We start from the raw sequence: 19,433 nt of genomic DNA, 5'->3' as shown, positions 1-19,433 counted from the left end.
GCAGAACAGGACTATTTCAGCCCTGGAGAGTAGAGTCTCTTCCTCTTGCTGCTGCCCAGTGCACTGCTCAGCTGGTTCCTCTTTCAGTTGGTTCTAGATGGCCTTTCCAGGGGAGTCAAAGAAAAAAATCCCAAAAAAGAATTAAAGAAACTAAGGATATACCATGGGAATGATAGTAAGGCTGTCAGTAGGGTGGATTTGTTTCTAGGGGACTTCATGTTTTGGTACTGTTGATAAGAAGTAAGAGCAAAGACTTGACCAGAATGAGGGCAAGACAGTTTTCCAGTTTGAGAAGCCTGAAGCTCCCAGATGAGTTCTTGCAGCCCCTCATGTCTCTATTCCAGAGTACAGCACTTCTGTATCCCCAGAAACACTGTGCTGAGCAGACTGAGCTCCTCCTGAGCTCCTTCTACAGACATTTTGAGGATTTGCATAGGCCAAAGTTTACATCAGAATTGTCTCTGCAGTTTCCAGTTCTACTGAAATGGGTGTTGTTTCTCAGAGGAGATAACTGTGCTGATTTATTATCTCAGTGCTTATATTCTTCAGTCATGTAAAGCCTTTGCAGAAACACCATAGTTAATATCCTATGACAAAATCTAAGAGTGAGATGATAACAGATGTCTAGCCATGAACCAAACATCAGGGAATGGAGAGTGGAATGTATTTTTGAATAGTTATTTTATAACAGGGTGTCTAGTTTCATGACATAATTACTTGGAATTTTTCAGCATTTCAAATACCGTTTTCTAAACTCAAAATAATCTGTCTTCAGCATTGTCACGCTCAGTCCAAGATCTTTTTGCTGTATTTTAATTGTTTATGCCTACATTATTAATGACTGCTGGAAATAAAGCCCATACATGACATTTTAATTGCAAGTACAGAAACTTAGTGTGAACTAACAGTCCTTGAATTTCATTTAGCACAGCTTTGTTTGACACATTCATCCATTTCACTGGGCAAAATCACTTAATAATCAATCTAATGCTGGAGCCACTGAATTATAGAACTGTTCCAGCTTTGCCACTTCCTATGCCATATGCCATTGCTCATATAACATATATATGGTTTACAAGAGGAAAGAAACACCTCACACAACCTTTCTTCATATTAAATGCTCCAGCTTTCTGGCACACTGAAGATGTTTTGCCTCATTTGTCATCTGTCTCAGCATTCATGTTTTAAGTAAATGTGAAGAATTTCTGTCCTGTGAATCAGTCTGATGACAGGACTGGAAAGCATAGTTTATGTCTGAGGAATGAACCAAATGATTACTATCAAGAAATCTAATTACTGAGTCATCAAATATGCAAGATGCCAAAATCTACATGAGGCAGAGTACAAATAGTCTGCTCAAGTTTGACATAAGATTCAGATTTAAAGGCTTTTTTTTTTCCCTTAAAAAAAGCCCTATGCTATACCAGACTTTGCCAAAGTCAATACCAAGTGCAGCAATTTTCCCAAATGGTTTGCTAAGACATTTAAATAGTTTGACAAAATTATCTAATTCACTTGAAAATGTTCTCACAAAATCTGACTTCATTACCAAATGTATTTATACTGGCTTTATACAATATGGAGAGTATTTTTTCAAATTCTGGTATGAATTGTATGCTGGACCAAAGAATTTTACATATATTGCTATTAATTAAACTAAAAGTGTGTGATTGAGAAATATTTTGGCATCCACAAAGTGAGCTGGTCGTGATCCAGGTTTAAATATATTTTTATTTTGTATTTCAGGTAGCAAAGGTTTGTTTTAGCATCTCTGGTACCATATGCTATATATAATGTCTCACTTAGTTTAATTTTGCCCAATGCAAATATAGTCTATTTTGATTTGTAGCAGAATGAAGATGGAAAACCAGCTTTTAGTATTAAATCTTAGGGGGATGTTGCACTTGGCTTTCTTTCTAAAATTTTTTTAGCTGTTATTATCAGTCATCTAAAAATGTACTTAGTTTCAGTTGTAAACTATCTCTGTAAATTCCAGTTCAGAATGTTTAGTGTGATAAATGATCAGCTTAAATGAAACCAATACGACTAAATTTAAGTGAGCTTGAGTGGTGGCACCAAGTTAGGGATTTGCAGCAATTAAGCTAAATGACCTAACAAGGTCACTTTGTAGGATCTGAACACGGTCCTTCTATGTGTGACTGTGAGCCCCTCTGTCACTTGTGTCGCCTGTAACAAACAGCACTTATGTTCTCCAAAGAAGCTGGGGGTACTGAGCAATAGTAACTGTACTGGGAAGGTGATGTGTCTCCAAGGGAAAGGAAAGTGAAACTATTTTTGTTGTATTCCTGTGGTAATTTAGGTCAATTCTGCTCTGTAAACATAACAGTAAATGAAGAACTAGTGGGATTAAGACATCTGTGATGTCCATTGGTGATGATTAATGAGAACTCTGAATCCCAGTCTTGTGAGCCTTTAATATAAAGGATTAAGTAATCAAAGTTAGAGGAAGGAGCTTACACAACTCTCTTGTGCCCATGCTTCTCACCAGCTAACTGCAACCAGTTCAAACCATGTTCCAGACCTCCCTGAAGAGCCACTTACCCATACAAAATCACAAGAAACAGGACTTAAAAACGATCAAGTGAAAAGAGACACTTTAGTCAGGCTGCTTAAACATCAGAATTTTTGTTTGCTTGATTCTTAGCACCTGTTAATTCAAATATCACAGAAATACTTCAATGTAAAGAGATCCCTGTTAAAAATGTAGTCCTTCATTTCTCTTCTTGTAAAGTAATGCAGCACACACAGAGCCTCCTTTCTTGCTCAACCTGGTAACACTAGATTTGAAATTCCTGATATATTTAAGGCTGCAAACAAATATGTAGGAAAAAAATCTTGTGCGTTAGATTTTTATTTGTACAGCTACCATGTTATACTGTGGCAGTAAGAGGCTGTGAGCCACGTCCTACCCACCTTTTCAGCCCTGTTACAACATTGCCAGGACCCCATCACGTGCCGCCAGTTCCAAAGAATCTGGACCAGCCCTGCCTGCTCTCCATGAGAGCTGGGAGAAGGAACCCTCCAACACCCCCACATCTGCTCTGTGGGATTTGCTTTGGCTTCAGCTTTGCTGGAAGGTGATGGTGGCATACAAAGTGTTTGGTGGGAGCTTGCTCATCAGATGGAGCAGGCTCCAATCATCTCACTGGTGTTTGCAAGCAGCTAGTTTTCTGGAAGGTGACTGTTTCTGGGATGAGATTTAAGAAATTGTCCCAAAACTAGTAAAAGAAGTGGGGGAGATTCTTTTAATCAGCTGGGCTATCTCCTTTATTTGCCAGAATCCATGGCCAGGTAGGAAAATACATTTGTGTACCTAATTCTCATTACTTTCAGTAGTGTTGGGTAACTACTTATGCCTCATTTTTATTCATCTTTAACTTTCTAAGCTTACATAAATAAATTGACTAGTAGCTGGCATGTTGCTAGAAGCTTTGTGGAAAACAAACGTTTACTGTCTAGAAGTATTTTGGAGAACCAAATACCTACACAGTTTCTATAACAGTTCCTAGGCCCAAGGAGATACATCACTCATCCATTGGGGATTCTACTGGAGAATACTCTTCATTTATAACAGGATAGACAAGTCAGTGTTTTAGTCTTTCTTTCAAGAGCACCAAAACCAATAACAAGAAACAGATATCTCTGACAGCTGAAAACATTTTCAGTGGAGGAAGCCAAGAACCCATCATAATTTATCTCAGTGCTAGGGATCTGAGCACGCAGAAGGGGCATCAGTACATCTGTCCAGAGAAAGAACAATGTACAGGTGCGGAGCTGAGGTTCATGTAACAAAGAACATCAGTAATTAAAAGCATCTGGTTTCAAATCCCAAGCCATTTATCTCATTGTAGAAAATGTGATCAGAATTCATTTATAATCACGTCCAGATAGGCTTATACAGTTTTCCCCCTCCCCCAGAGCTAAATGAGCATTAGCATAGGCTTACTTCAACAATACATAGTGAAGAATAACTTAGTGGTTGATCATGGGGTACAATATTGTTTGCCCATCAACATGTTTTTCATTTGTATTTCTAAGAGGGCTGGATTGACATTCATTAGATTAATCAGTGCCTCTCAAAGTAAGTGGTGTGTTGCCTGGCCAGGATGCACTGTAAGTGAATCTATCTTAGAGGGAGAAAGAGGAGTTGCAGGAGGAGGTTAAAGGAGTTTGATGGAGTAACTCAGGAACCCTTTAAGATGGATTCAACCACACCTCTTCTGCATTATAATGATTTTAGCTGTATTTGATTTTATCTGTAGTATATTTACACTTAATATTTGTAAAGCTGATTTTTTTTGTGTGTGTTGGTTTTTTTCTTCCAAATTTTGTTCTGCTTTTTAACTGAAACTTCTGCAGTTAAATGTAACCCAAACCCAATAATATTACATGGTATAGCAAATGTTTAAAACATCTCCCCCTGTTGGGTATAGTGCGCTGCTGAAAGCAGGCATCAGCTACCTGTTGCCTGCCTCTGGAAGCCCTGCTGCACACCTGCCAGAGAATAATGACCTTAAATGACTAAAGTAAGATCAGTCAAGCATGCAGTACATGCCAGATAATGCTGAATAGACAATATCTGTGTTTGATTGCATGTCTTCGTAATTGACTTCCTGGCATTCACTTGAACCTAAGGCAGTGCTCTTTATTTAAATATATTTTGATACTTCTTTGACCACATTGATAAGGATTTATTTTTTTTTTTTTACTTTTGAAGTGTTTTCCTGCTAGATCATTAGCAAGAATAAGTTTTCAAATTTCCCCTATGTGTAGCAGCTTCCACTGTAGTGATTTGTCAGCTTCACTTGAAAGATGATTGTACAAACCCTTATAAATAGAAATGCCTTTTAGATTGACACATATCCCTTCATGAGCACTGTGATTAACTGCTCTGTAGAAATTGCATGTACCAGGTCAGAACAATTGTAGAGACAGTCATTTAACATAGAAAAAAATATGTTTGTGCATATGCTTGAGTTTGTGCAGGTAATGAGAAGCACTGCAAAAAGACTGAGTTCTGGTTTACGCCCAACTGAGACTTGCATGTGTATTTGTTAGGAGAGGTTGTGAGTACTTCAGTCACTCTGTACCTGAAGAGAAGGCCCACACAGAGAAAGGGCCCACATAAGAAGGCCCTCGGTGTGCACTAGGAAAGGACCTGTGCAATTTTAAACCCAGCTCTATTTTCTTATCACTGTTGATTTGCATTATTAAAAATATTCTAAAGCAATTAAATGACATAAGACTCCTCAGTCACATTAAAGGTCCCATGGATAGTATTTTCCATAATGTTTATGAAGCCCCTCTTACTCCTCACAGCCAGCTGGCTCCTGCACTCTTTGTACAGGCACGTGTTGACACTGCTCCAAGTGTGGTTGTGTGGAGATGCAGAACTGGAGTAAAATAACCCAAGGCAGTATTCTGAATGAAAAATAGTATCTTGTATTTACCTATGTGCAAGGAAGAGGGCTGACATTGCCTCAGTCCTACTTTAAAGATGTTGCACATGGAGGTGTGTCACACGCTGCGTTGTAGCAGAGCCAGGAATGGAGCTGGAGTATCTCAGCAGCACTCAGTCAAGCTGGGCACAGGAACAGCCAGAAAAGAGGAGCAGAAACTCAGTGTTGGGTCTGCAGCACTGAGTAGAGACAGGGCCTTGTGAGAAGGGCAGTGTGTCACAGCCCAGCAACTCCTTTGCTCATTGTTTATAGAAAAGGGTCATAAAATGCAATGATGCCAAGCAAGGTGATCTGCAATGAAGGATTTATTTTATCAGGGAGAGGGGGAAAAGAGGAGAAAGGAAGAAAGAGGGAGAGAAGGAAAAGATTCCTTGCATTCCAGAAACGTAGCCAGAGGCACCTGGCAGTGATTAGTGCAAAGGTTCACCAAACTTCAGATAGAGTCTGTCTTAAAAAAAAAGAGAAGTGAACGGTATAACTGTTTCCTGAGCATGTGCTGACAGAAATTCCCTCAGGGCAAGACCCAGAACAGAAACACGTGGCAAGAGATTGGGCGCTATCCAGAGACCAGATTAGCAGAGCTTTACACATCATTTTTAATATTATGGGGAGAGATGAAAATCAGTGTTCACTATTTTTTTCCCCCATTAAAAAAAATAATCTCCTAGTCCTGGAACTGAATTGGACTTTCACGCAGTATAAGTAACGATAATGCTTGGGAGAGAGATTCTATGAATGAAATGGTTGGCATGCTGGATTTTATGGCAGATCCTGGTTTCATGAAAAATCCCAGTTTTTGTAACTTGCTGTAATACTACAGGTGTTGCTTTAGGTAAAACATGGAGCTTCTTTGTGCTTCTCACTTTGTTCCTTTATTATAAACTTTTCATCGTATTAATATGAATTAAACATAATTCGCAAAGTCAAGATTGTTTGATATGATGATACCCTATGCATGAGAGCTCCATTACTGAATGGTTTCATGACCAAAAATATAAAGAAATTATTTGAGATAAAGGGCAGATGTTTTTCAGTCTGGATTTGGTTCTGTTTTCACTGAACTCAATGGGATAGAAGTTGAGGTTCTTTGTCTAGCTGAGGAATCTGCCAATCAAACCATCACATCATAAAAAAAAAAACCACAACCCAGACAGTTTTCATATTGGAAACATCCTTATCTTAGATACTTCTATTTTGTGGTTACACTTCCTTCCCACTTACTATTCAATAATCTAACTTTGCATTTATTTTCATGATTTTTCAATTCCATTCAATATTTACTAATTAAACATACTCTGTGTAGGTTTCAGCAATCAAGAGATGATGAACTAGGTAATGAGAAAGCTCATCTTACAAAAGTTTCAAATCTGGCTTTACAATTTCTTCCTCTGTGTTAATTTGTCAAGGAACTGTTTTTGAACAAAGACTGGCTAAAGCAAAGTGTAAAACTGTTTCTTACTCCGGCTAAATACTGTGAATGAGTATAGAAAACAAACATCTTGACATTTTGACAGAAAGCTCAGTGAAATCAATGTCGATATGTATTTACTTTTTGGTTCTTTATGTTGCAGTAATATTGGAACAAGGCATTTGGCCTTCATTGTGAAAATATTCAAATTCTTATCCACCACTGTTGTTGTTCTGAGTTACATCAGGCATCCTGGAAAGACAGGGTAGACTGTATGGACAGTCAGGCTGCATCAGCAGCACAAGAGACATGTAGCAACCCTTCCTTCTTAGCTTTGTCACAGGGTTAGGGAGACAGCAAGATTCTGTCTTCTGCATAGCCAGGAGCCCTCAAATGTAATGAATTAAGGAAGGGTAAGAATTTCTTTTTACATGTGTGAGAGTATTTATTTATATATCTATATAGGGAAACCACAACACTATATATATAGGCACAGATATGTATTAAAAGGCCCCCAAAGGACCTGCACATTTACTGAATTATACAAGTTACAATTACAGTAAAATCTATGGTATATATTTATTATTAATATCCAAAGCAAAGCAAACTGTGATTGTAGTACAATATTAACAGGAAATGTCCAGGCTATTAGTTATTGAAACATATATGCCTGAGCTACTGCCTGGGAATTCTTAATATATCCAGCTGAGTTCTGGTGTAAGTAATGTTTCTTCCACCCAAAAGGCATCTCCCTTTAAGCTCTTTTCTGGTGCATTATCTAGTTAATTTGTATCAGGAATGATTCCTCCTCTTTTGAAAGAACCAGAGTATCACAGCAATCTAATTAGTAGGCAAATATTCAGAAGAGAGTTAAAAACACAGCACTGGAACTGGAGAGTTAGCTTATTAAAAAGCTCTCCTTGAGTGGGCCAGAGCACATTCACACATACATACACACACAAAAAATTCTGGGGACCAGCCCAAGATGTAGGCATTATGCTGAGTATTTTAAGGAGACAAATCCTAATGTTAGCCACTCTTGCTAGTATAGCCAGATTTTTCTAAGCAAAGCTCCTTCCTAGATAAAAACTGTGCCTTAAGTTATGGGAAAAGTATTAAATGCCCTATTTGGGAGAGGCTGAGGAGAACACAGTGGATTTTACAGTAACCTGCTCAACAGTATGAAACTTGCAGAGGAGGCAGCGATGGTCAAATGTTACATGGAGCTTTCAGGGTTTCAGTGCAAGTTCCTGTGCTGCAGCAAGTTCCTGGGATATGGGCTGCCCAGAGCTGTTTGCTGGGCTGCAGTGGTGTGGTAGCAGTGCCAGTGGGAGCAGGGAGCTGGTAGCTTGGCCTGGAGCAGGGCCCCTCACAGCTCCCCACCTCTCCTGCCTTGCCTGGGTAATCTCACCTGCTCTTAACAAGGCATTTCAAAAGCGTCCAGGCATAAATGCTATCACAACTGGAGCTCACACACAGGAAAAATGGGAATGCAAGATAATGTGAATGGGAGAAGCACTGCTTTAAAAATAACAAGAAAAACTGTTACATTCTTCTCAGATTGTTAAGATTTCAGTAGCCTCTGGGAGTAGTTAAATCGGGTAGGGAAGCTGGGATTTTCAGTATTCCCACAGCTGGACACCTTAAGTGTACCATTTTTGTTTGACATGCAATATATTTGCATAGAATTAAAAAATGCGATTACTGGACCATCCCAACAAAGCACTCGACCGAGAGCAGCCCAGCAGGCCCCGATGGGAGGCTCCTTTCCCAGCAGTAGCCAGGACAAGACATTTCAAGAAAAGACAGAGGAAACCCAACACAGGCAGTTGCAGAGTTCTCGCTCACCAAAAGTATTTTTCTCCCTCATTCAGAGTGGTTTCTGGCTCATACAGGCCTTGGAGTGTTTAGTACATCTTTTGTTTCTCTTTTAAATGTGTGTGTGGTCATTATCCATATAAATGTCAGTATCATGATGTTTTTTGCTATTATCTTTCCAATGAAAACAACAGCAATCTTTTAAATCTCCTTTCAGATAGAAGCATTTCCAGGCTGCTAATAGCATTCTGGCATGTTGAGGACAATGTCTCCATGCATGCCATTTGAAGGGGCTGGTGACCATTTTGTAATTTGTGGTTGTGTTTTGCCAGCACTTCTTGCAGCCTTGGAAGAGCTGGTGGCAAAGGCTTTTCTGCAGGTCCCAGCAGATAATGGCATCTCCATGCAATAGGTGACCACAGACAGGCATTTGAGACCAGTTGCAGAAGATGTAACTTGTAGCTGGGCTGATCAACAGCTCATTTGTATTAAATTGTTTCTCTACGGAGACCTTTGAGGAAAAACTGCAGCCACATGGGAGCTGACCTTAGCGTTTAGCTGCTCCTTGGCAAACACATTCCCTTATTTCCCCCAGAGCATCCGCTCTTCAGCACTTCAGACTCCAGAGAGCAGTTTCGGTCTGTGACCTGAAGAGGGCACAGGTGGCCCCTGCACTCCCTGCACCCACATGGATCCGTGTCCCCTTTTTACCGCCGCTGCAGCCCCAGGCCTTGACCCTCGGGTAGGGACAGGGCCATCCCAGCTCGGTTGTTGAGCTCTTTTTGGTAGGCACTTAAATCAAAACACAGGTAAGGTTTGGGGTTTTTTTAATTTCCGTGTGGGCTCTTAAAATTCTACTTTAGTCCTCTTTATTTTACAATGGCTGATCATCACTTAAGGGGGCAGTGTAACCTTTCTCGTGAAAAAGTTGTTTTCCAGTTTTCTCATATATGGCTGGAGAATACCCTTGCCTTCACCCATTTAACAGTACTGGTTTATTTCTTCAGTTTAGCTGGGGGTTATTCAGAGTCTCTGTGGTTTGTATTATATGATCCTATATGCCTTATTTTCCTGCTTGGGGAGATGGAATTATTGCAGCATAGGATGGGCTTTGACTGGTTGATTTATTTAAGCCCCTTCTAATAGAGTGTCACTGTGACAGCTTTTGGCAGTGTTCCTCTGTGCCTCGTGTTAAATCTGATTAAGCTGTTGTCACCATTAATTCACAGTTCATCTATATTTACCTCTTGAATGCTCCCATGCAGTGCTTAGCCCTAAGCATACCCTTGCTCCCCAAATTTAATCTGAATTGCTCCAAAAAAGTAATGTAAACTGGTGGTTGCTATTGCAAATCATGGTTTATGGTGTTTGAACAGCTCGTGCAGTGGTAGAGGGACACACCAGTGACAGATTTAATTGTTTTAGTTCATTCTTGGTATGCCTGCAATGGCTTTTGCTTAATTTTTTTTTTTCCAGCTAGGTGACATACATTATTACCTACAAAGGGATCTTTATTTCTGCGCCTCAGGACCTGTAGCTGTGAAGTTTTAGCAGGGTGGTTCTCCAGCAGATAAGTGGATTTTTTAGCATCTGAAGGTTCTCGTGCTGCCCAAAGAGCTGCTTCTTAATTTTAGCAAAACCTCCAGCGGCAGCAGAGTATATGGTGAACATATGGTCCATGCAGCCTGCACGTTGGGCAGTGTAACACTGGGCTGTGGAGCAAAAAGGCCATTTGGCACAGCTACCATAGGAGGGTAAAAGATCCAGCTTATACCTAACTTACTCATTTAAAGGGATAGTTTAATGCAGCTCTACAAGAGGCTTGTACATGAGTGGCCAGGTTTTTGGTCCCTTCTTCTGCACCATGCCGTCTTTCTGGCTGTAAATGACCAAAAGACAGTTCTCTGGTCAAAGGCCAGCAGCTGTACCCTCCTTGGTGGGACGGTTGTGTCATGGCAGGAGGAAGCACTGAAGCTTCTCTGCTCCACTGGTGGCAAGAGGATACCCAGGGCCTTCATGGAAGTGGGTTAGCAAAGCTCTTCTGGCTCCTGTTGGAGTTTTGGGACAGGGTTGGTTCCCCAGGCAGGACTACCCCTGTGCTCCTGTGCTGGCCCAAATCCCAGACACCTGGGGGAAATTTTCCATCCCTCAGGTACAATCACTCCTCAGTCTTCCACTAAGCAGGGCAGCCACAGGCAAACAAACACTCAGGCTTTTTCTTTGAAAGGATGGTACCATCTGCCCCAGCTAAACTTGTATTTCCAAGACTAAAAAAATCCTACATGAGGAATAACTGAAACTAATGCTTTTCTTTGTCTTGGCTGAAACTTGGGTGTAAAGCTTTACCTCTTTACAGCTATGAAGGCACTTAAACCATTTACTTGAATTTACTCACTTTAACTACGTTATCCATGTCTTTTCTGGACACGTATCTCAGCTCACAAAATTATAAATTAAAACTGAGATATGTCTGAATTCCTCACCGAGGAGTGGTGTCATTTTTATCCATCATTATGGCTAGAACAGGAACAGAAAGCTTACCTAATTCCCTTACTTCCTTGTGAATACCTAAAAGCAGAACTGAATTATAATATTTTTTTTACAATATATTATGTATCTGCAAAATAAACTTTTCTGTAGTTTGGCTGTCATGAATATAGGGCCAACGGTATTTCATTTTCCCATATTGTGATGTGATATGTGAAGGTTTTTTTGTATTTTCTTTTTCTAGGCTTGCTCCCAACATCATCTCTCCACTTGTCAGCCCCCTGAAAGCATTAGTTCCACCTTCCCTACTGCAGAAACACAGCTCTCCATCCTCACACAGCCAGTCACCAACGGGGCAGCAATTTTCTGGAATATCAAATAAACCATACGCTCAATTTCAAAACCAGTCTGTACAGCAGGGATCTCAAGGTAACTCTTCCTGCCTTTTTTTTTTTTTTTTTTTTTTTTAACTTTCCTAATTCCTCTTTGGGAGAAATAATTTATGCCTGGTTTTGAATTTTCAGCCAGTACTGTCTTACTAAGGGACTGACAGCATTTCAGTGGGAATTCCAATTTTTAAAGTGGCTTGATACACATGCAGAGCAAAATTTTTACACCAGTTCATGCTATGATACAGTATCATAATGAGGAAACCTGTCACAACAGCAGATTTTTGCATTTATTCAGTTTTTCTGGGACATGTTTTCTAAAAGGTTCTGACAAGAATGAATTATGCACCCAAAAAACTTCAAACAATTTCTTCATTTAATGCTGAAGTGAAATATTTAGCTCAGAGTCACTCCTTGGTTGTCACTAAAGGATTGCTCATACCACATGGTAGATGGGTATGAGCTCTGCATCTCCCCTGGCTGGTCATCCAACCTCCCAGCAACTTGGAGTAACCCTGCCAAAGCAAGAGCCATCCAGTCCTAAAATACATGGGCTGAAGCTCACCTGGGCAATGTACTGCTCAGTCTACTGATGGTGATGTACTAGACATGAGCTTAGACAAAGAAAAACTACTATTTATTATTTGGATGTTCAGCATCTGTATAATTTTATATAAGAAAATGCAAAGGCACTCTGTACAAGTACGGAGTGCCACTGTGATTTGAAGAGGAGATTGGGAGCAGCTAAGCAGCTGTCCCACTGCTTAATTTAAAACATTTTTTGTACTGAATTATCCAGCCTTTTAAATCGGGAACTTATTTACCTATTCTGGAGTGCTGCTGTGGGAACTAATTAATGTTTCTGCAATTTTTCAGGTATAAATTAGCAAGAGATATTATTGTAACAGAGTCTTCCAGTAACAGGACCTTGCATATTTAAGAAATATGTTATATAATCCAGATGGTATGCTGCTTAAGTGTGGTAAATATTCACTATAAAGAAGTGTGCAGGACAGCTGTCTGGTTGCAAGTATAACCAAGCGTGTCAGTTTATACAGGCAGATAACCAGCTTTTTGAAACTCATTTCACAGCTGTACTGTCATTTATATAAGGTCATTTTTGGCTGGCAAAGTATCACATGTGATCCATTTACCAGTGGGCAAAATAGGAGTTTTGCTTTCTTTCAGTAAGGCAAGGCAAGGAAAGGCAAGTAAGGCAAGGTCGGAAACACAGGAGCTGAACACAAACCAGTGAGCAATTCCCAGGGGTAATGGGGTTCAGTATCCCAGCAGTTGCCTCTGCCCCTTGTTTGTCCTGAGGAATATTTTTGTTCTTTGGTTGGCCTGACTTAGTCTGAAAAGTTAAAAGTGTATTATATTAAATGATTTGTGCTGAAGGAAAAACTAACTCAACCTGATGCTCAACAGATTATTCAATTTAAAGAGATTAACTCTGTAAGGGGAAAGTGGCAGATTTATGATAGCATATAATGATATATGATTATGTTCCTATAATGAGCTAAATAACTACAAACCACAAGAGGAAAGTTTAGCAGCTCATTACTATGGCAGAAACAAATGCATAGACAGAACAAGTTTTGAACCACTTAAATAAATTGACTTTATTCCTTAAGAAAACCACATTTCCTTTTGAATGAATTGTTGCTTTCTAAGTGTTATGTTGTGTGGTTTTGAAAAAGCAGTAATTTTCCACTTTGGCCAAATGTTGAAGTATTATTATAAATTCATTATGGAAATGGTCATTCAAAATCCATTTTGATTAGCAGCCTTTGAAATCACTTGATCTGTAACCTGTACTTTGCTGTACTTGCTCTACTTTTTTTTTTTTTGCATCTCAGTTCATTAATAGTGCATTTTTCTAATGGAATTTTTTTTGAAGAAAGGAACACTATATAGTCTAGCTGTAGAACTAGTCATCTGTATAGGAGCATTTAAACTTTCTGGATCTGAAATTTTTAGAAGCCAGCCAGCTTCATCAGGCTGGTAGCAGAAATATTGATAATGAAAGAATAAGCTGACATTATTTATATGTTTAAAGCTAGCTGTACTAAGATCACATGGAAATTATTACATGCTGAAAGAATTTGGCAGGCAATGGCATCCTGTGGTTATTTATACCTGACATGATTTCTTGTCAGAAATTTTATGGAATTTGAAAAGCTGAGATTTATTTGCACATACATGTAAATGACATGACATAACAAGATGGCATTTAATAGGCATATTCCAATTATTTGCTCATTACATCATTCATTTTAAAGCTGCTTGAAGTTTTCTAGGCTGTTTCTAAGAGAAACAGAGGCAGTCAGGGCACTGTGAGGTGGCTAACTGCAGCTTTTCTGTCACAAATGATTTCAAAGCGAGATTTTAACTAAATGTTATGTTTGGAACTTGGTTTATTCCTTTATTAACTGTTATATTTCTATGTCGACTGTACATAAAACATTTACTAGTGATCATTTAAACTGACAGGACATTCAGTAAATTCTTCACTTGAAAATTAACCTCAGAAAATTTTTGCTTTAAATCAAAACTGAATTTCCTGAAATTCATGTGGAAAAAAAAATATTGGTGAAACACTTATTGCCAAATTGGTACTACACTTTTGCTCTCCTAGAAGGAGCAGGGATGTTTGCACCAGACAAGCCTTTTTGCTTACTTCATATTTTAACCACTGAAGGGTTTTGTTTCCTCTAATCAACCATACGAGGCTGCCGATTGAACCATTGGTTATGGGATTTTAATGGTATCTTAATTCTTAGTACTTTCTGTGTAAAACATTTCAACAAAATCTAAAGGAACCAACAACTAAGTGAAATAAACCAAAAGCACCTTCGTTTCATACTGCACATTTTTTAAATGTATAAATGCAGTAAAGTCTGACTTGTATTGTATATGCAAATCAAACATTGTAGTGCTTGCTAGCAACAAGTTCCATTTCCTATGGTTGTGTAAGACAAATGAAACCTTATCTGTCAAGAGCACCTATTGCTACAAAAGTCCTTGTGGTTGCTTTAACTCAGGTGGAACTTTCCATCTCTTGTGTAATGACTGTTTTTCAGGAACACTTAGCATTTAAACTTGTCAAGTCTCCACCTCTTTCTGACTTTCTGCAGCTACGGTAGCTGTTGGGTGTCTCTGTCTTTCTCCTTCACCTTTCATCCTCAAGGAAGCATCTACCTGCCTTTTAGTCCACTCCTCCCACAGCCATCTCCATGCCTTTTCCACAGTCAGAGAATACCTCCCATAAAGCCTCTGCCCCTCCATTAGAGAGTCTCACTGTCTCACTGCTTCTATGAAGCTAATGAAAAAGGAATTAAGCTTTCACTTTACTGCTCAGGTCAGAAGGCTTAGAAGTCCCATTTTTAGTATCATGGTTTGTTCTACCTGACTGAGGTTCTTGCTGCAACTTTCCCCTTCCTCACTGTGTCTTTCCTCTTCAGTTTGTTTCCTGCATTTACCACGTCTGTAGACACATTAGAACAGGAATGACATCTTTCTTTCTATTTTCTCTGGGAAGCCCTTAGCAGAAATTTGGCCCTGGTGAATACAAGAGTGCAATAACACTGGTATTTTGTACATTGTAGCTCTTCATTGGATAGTTCCAGTAACACTTTTTGCGCTGCCCCTTCAGACAATCACACATTGATACTGAGGCACAGATGCTGCAATCCAAAGGAGAATTACATTGCTTCTCTTTCAGACTTCTGAATCTGAGGCAGTTCTCTGCCTCAGTTATTTTTTCCTGATCAGCTAGACAGTGTAACTTAAAACACTTCACATTAAACCCTTATCCATAGGTCTTGAGAAAACCTTGGATCAAACTAGTTTCAATCCAGTTCTGTCATGCTTGGCTGTTCTTTGATTTTCTAAGCCACTGTGCCAGCCCTGTAGATCATAAAGATATTTAATTGGTTTAACAAAGGCAAGCCTGGGAGCATGACAGAGGGGGAGTGATTACAGAGACAGAGAAAACACACGTCATGCCCTCCCCAGAAGTGATGTGTGTAGCAGACATTCTGGAAAAGGTTCAGGTTTTTTCTCTCACAATGCTTATAAGTTCTCTTTGCACCCAGTTATACCTGATCTGAAGCCAAGTGTCTTGGTTTTTTTCACTGCTTATCTCAAAAGGATATATTTTTAGAAGGCTTACAGCAAGGAGGTCATGTTTTGTAAACAAGAAAGTCAGAATAATTATCAAAAGCCAATCTATAAAGCACTGTACCTAAAACCACATCAAAAGATGGCTTTGCTGCCTCTCATAAGAGCTCTTAGGTTTTTTAAGTCAGACTTCCCAGGCAGTAAATAGAGGTGGCTGCCTATTTATTCCAAGGAAGGACATGCGGAATTTAATACTCAGCTTTCCAAGTTTCTGGGCCTTCTTCAACATAGTAGCAAGTGTGAACAGCTTTGGTACAGTGTGCACAGTGTCTTTATCTAATACAGCTATCCATTAGCTCTTCACCAGTCATGGATATCAACAGTTTAGGTATTTTGTGGTGGAGGATCATAGGTTCTCAAGAAGTGAATAATCTAATCCTTGCAGATTTTGCCAAAACACATATTAAACCGTGAAACTTCAGAGCAAATCTTTCACCACTTAATGAGTTCATTGCATTTCTACTGAAGAATTGCCTCATTTAGCCTTCTTTTTATTACCACCTTAGAAAAACATGACCAGAATGAACACACAGACCCTGAGCTTTGCCTGGTACTACCTACTTGGTCAAACTTGGGTAGTAAAGGGGAATGGTAGAAAAAGACAGGAGATCTTTCTAAACCAGAAAAAGCTTACTCACAGCATGACTTATAAGGGACGAATTCTACCCGGTACAGCACCCAGGTTCTCTGATGATAGGTACAGGTATTTCATTTCTAAACAAACCGGCTGAAAAGCTGGCCCAGCAAGTCAGTCTTCCACTGGTGAGTGGAACTGTGCTCAAGATCTGCTTGTATCTGTGGCTGACTGAACTACATGGAGCTTTTGCAGTGGTTCCTTTAGAAGTATTTCAGTCTGAAGAAGACTGAGGGAATAAATACTACAGCTCTGTATTTTTCTGGCAACTGGAGGAAAATCCTGATGGCACATGCTACTAAAGTTGAAGCCTGACTTGGTTGACTTCAGTTGCATTTAAGGGATGGAGCCTCATTTCAGAAGGGACTTTCAGAGAAGGTAGGAAAAAGCAATATGCAGTGTCCAATTAATGTGTGATGTACTTGGAATGAGTAGGAATTTATTGAGACAAGTGGAAGGAAGAGAATTAAACAGGCCATGGTTGATATAAATCTTGAGGCATGCTCCTTATGTGAGCAAATAAAAATTTCTTTCAGGATGTTGGCACAAAGTTGTAAGTTGTAAAATTAATTTCTCAGCAATTCATTCATCCTTCACTGTTAAGTGTTTTCTTTAATTGTGTACAACTGATTCACGGCTTCTGCTGGCAACACCCAAACTGCTGATACACTGATAATACTATATTGAAAAAAAGCAGGGGATAAGAAATGTGGGGTATGCCAGGGATGGAAGCCAAATATGCCCCAAAAGCAGAATGACCAAGGCAGCCAGAGACCATACAGCTTTATCTTGGCACTTTTCAGAAGCAAGAAGAGCCTTTAGCTGAATTCAAAGTCTTCTCCTGACATCCATTTGGAGTCAGTTCTGCACCTCTAGTTCAACTTTTACTTGCAGACTGTGGCCCCCTGAGTTACTGAAAGAGATTTCATTTGAAACATGGGCAGTCTGAGAAAGCAGAGGAACTCTTAAAGGTATTTTGAATAAATAGTGCTGTGCATAATGCACACTGGATGGGAAAGGACTTTGCTCAACTGAAACCAAAACAATGTTATTAATTTAAATATTGCATTTTTGTATTTAAATTAAAGGTAATTCATTATAGACACATTTTCTGAGGAGCTGAGCATCTTGGACCTGATCCAGTGGAGTACTTACTACTTAGCTTGGAACACAAATTGGGCTGTTGATTACACTCAGCTGATCTACTGCTCGAGATAAAGAACATCCTTGAGATTTTTGCCTGATAGGGATCACAATTCACAGCACCTTGTGGGACCAAGTCTGATGCAGCTTTTAGAAGGCAGCTTGTAGGTTATTATGCCTTATAGAATAGCATGATCATTTTTCCATAGTTAAAACTGAAGAACTAAACCCCCCCACAATAGTAATGAAATACTTTGACAGAAACAGAGCTAACAGTAGTGCTAAAATGTGTGTGCAATATCTGTTTTCAGGTTACCAAGGCAGCTTCCACTCTATACAAAACTGTTTCCACTATGGAGACTGCTACAGAACAATGGACCAGTCTGTCACCAGTGATGTGCTTGCAGGGGAATCCCATTGCTTCAACCCTCTGAGACAGAATGGCTATCACATACTCAATGCACCTTTAGCATCAACAGGTAATTTATTCTGCCTATAAAGAATTATCCATATGATATTTTTAGCAGGAGGAACACATTTTATAGTTAGTGTTATTGCAAAGACATGTTGGCATAAAGAACACAGTCACTGAAATTCATTTGCATCTATAAAAATCCCAGAAGGAAAGCAAATTTCTTTATTCCTCTGCATTTGACTGATGGACAAATTGTTCTCAGGCTTTGCTGGATGTTGTAGGAAACACAGACCTTCAGGTGAGCTGACAAACAAGACACTTCTCATATTGTGTCTCATGCTTGTGTGCTCAGGCAGACTTTTAGAATCAGATCAAAGTTAAGAAGATAGTTAACTCTGAAGCACAGAGCAGCAGGGACTTCCTGTCCATCTAAGAATAAGAGGATGGATTTGTGTTGCAATACTGATGTTTAAAAATGGAAAGGCACTGCTTTGATAAATTCAGCTAAAAATGTTAGTTCCTTTTTGCTGGGGAGTTCTTTGTGCTATTGCACATTCATGGCAATTATATTTTTCTGTTCAGCTACATATTTGCATAATATAAAATTTGCATCAAGTTATTATAGCTGGATTACTTTAATACTTCAGCATTTAAGCATGCATTCTTGTAAAGCATTTTTTCTACTTCTAAAACCACAATTAAGAATTGTCAGAATTTCTGAAAGCAAACAAAATGTGAGTACTGTCAGAGCCAGAAACACCACTATGTATTGCAAGCTTTACTTGCTTAACTCCAAGAAATATTTCTCCATGTCTGAATTCAGGAGGGCATCTGGGTTAAGGACAATACTGAAAACATATGTTAAAATGTTTTTTGAAATGTGGCCTGAGTCAGACCACAAAATTAGAGTTGACTTTCCTGTTTGTTTTGTATTAAAGGAGACTGTTTAGAGAGAGCATGCTTGCATTTGTTGTTCCATACTAGAAAGTGTATCCATCAGTAACAAACACAAGGGAGAAGTTGAAGTTTCAGCTTCAGCTTTGAATTCTTTTGTGTTATTCCTAAGTTTGATGTTACTAAAACATAGTTTTTCATGCTAACATCAAATTTCAAGTTTAGATTGACAACCTGTAACATTTAAAGAACAGACTAAATAAGCTTTCCAAAATAAATTGTAGGAGCAAAGAATAATTCTATGGCAAGACACCAACTTCAACAACCGTTGATTTTTCTGTCTGGGGCTAAACTATTATGAAATGTTTCTGTGTAATATTTTTGTTTTCAGAGTGGTTATGGAGGTATGCAAATACTTAAAAGGCAGAAACATAAGTATCTGAAATATATAAATCTTATCTCATCTTTTTGTGTGTAAAATAGAACCATTCAGGTTTGCAGGATTCATCAAGGCTATGCATTAATTTTTTTCAGGCTTTTATAGCACCATTAATATTAAATGAGATCTCATCTCACAGGAATG

The 19,433-nt window shown here is 39.1% G+C and overlaps 1 protein-coding gene across 1 annotated transcript in view; it reads left to right on the top strand.

Annotated features, from left to right (window-relative positions):
• Positions 1-19,433, top strand: part of GLIS1 (GLIS family zinc finger 1) — a 104,765-nt gene that overhangs the window by 83,599 nt on the left and 1,733 nt on the right. Inside the window, exons 7-8 of the mRNA XM_009993562.1 lie at positions 11,438-11,622; positions 17,853-18,020. Of these exons, the coding sequence (XP_009991864.1) occupies positions 11,438-11,622; positions 17,853-18,020 (353 nt within the window). The remainder of the gene's footprint in view (positions 1-11,437; positions 11,623-17,852; positions 18,021-19,433) is intronic.

The sequence above is a fragment of the Chaetura pelagica genome, unplaced genomic scaffold, assembly GCF_000747805.2.
Source record: "Chaetura pelagica isolate M959 unplaced genomic scaffold, ChaPel_1.0 scaffold433, whole genome shotgun sequence".
In the NCBI taxonomy this organism is placed as follows: Eukaryota; Metazoa; Chordata; class Aves; order Apodiformes; family Apodidae; genus Chaetura; species Chaetura pelagica.
This window is presented reverse-complemented; position numbering and strand designations above follow the sequence as displayed.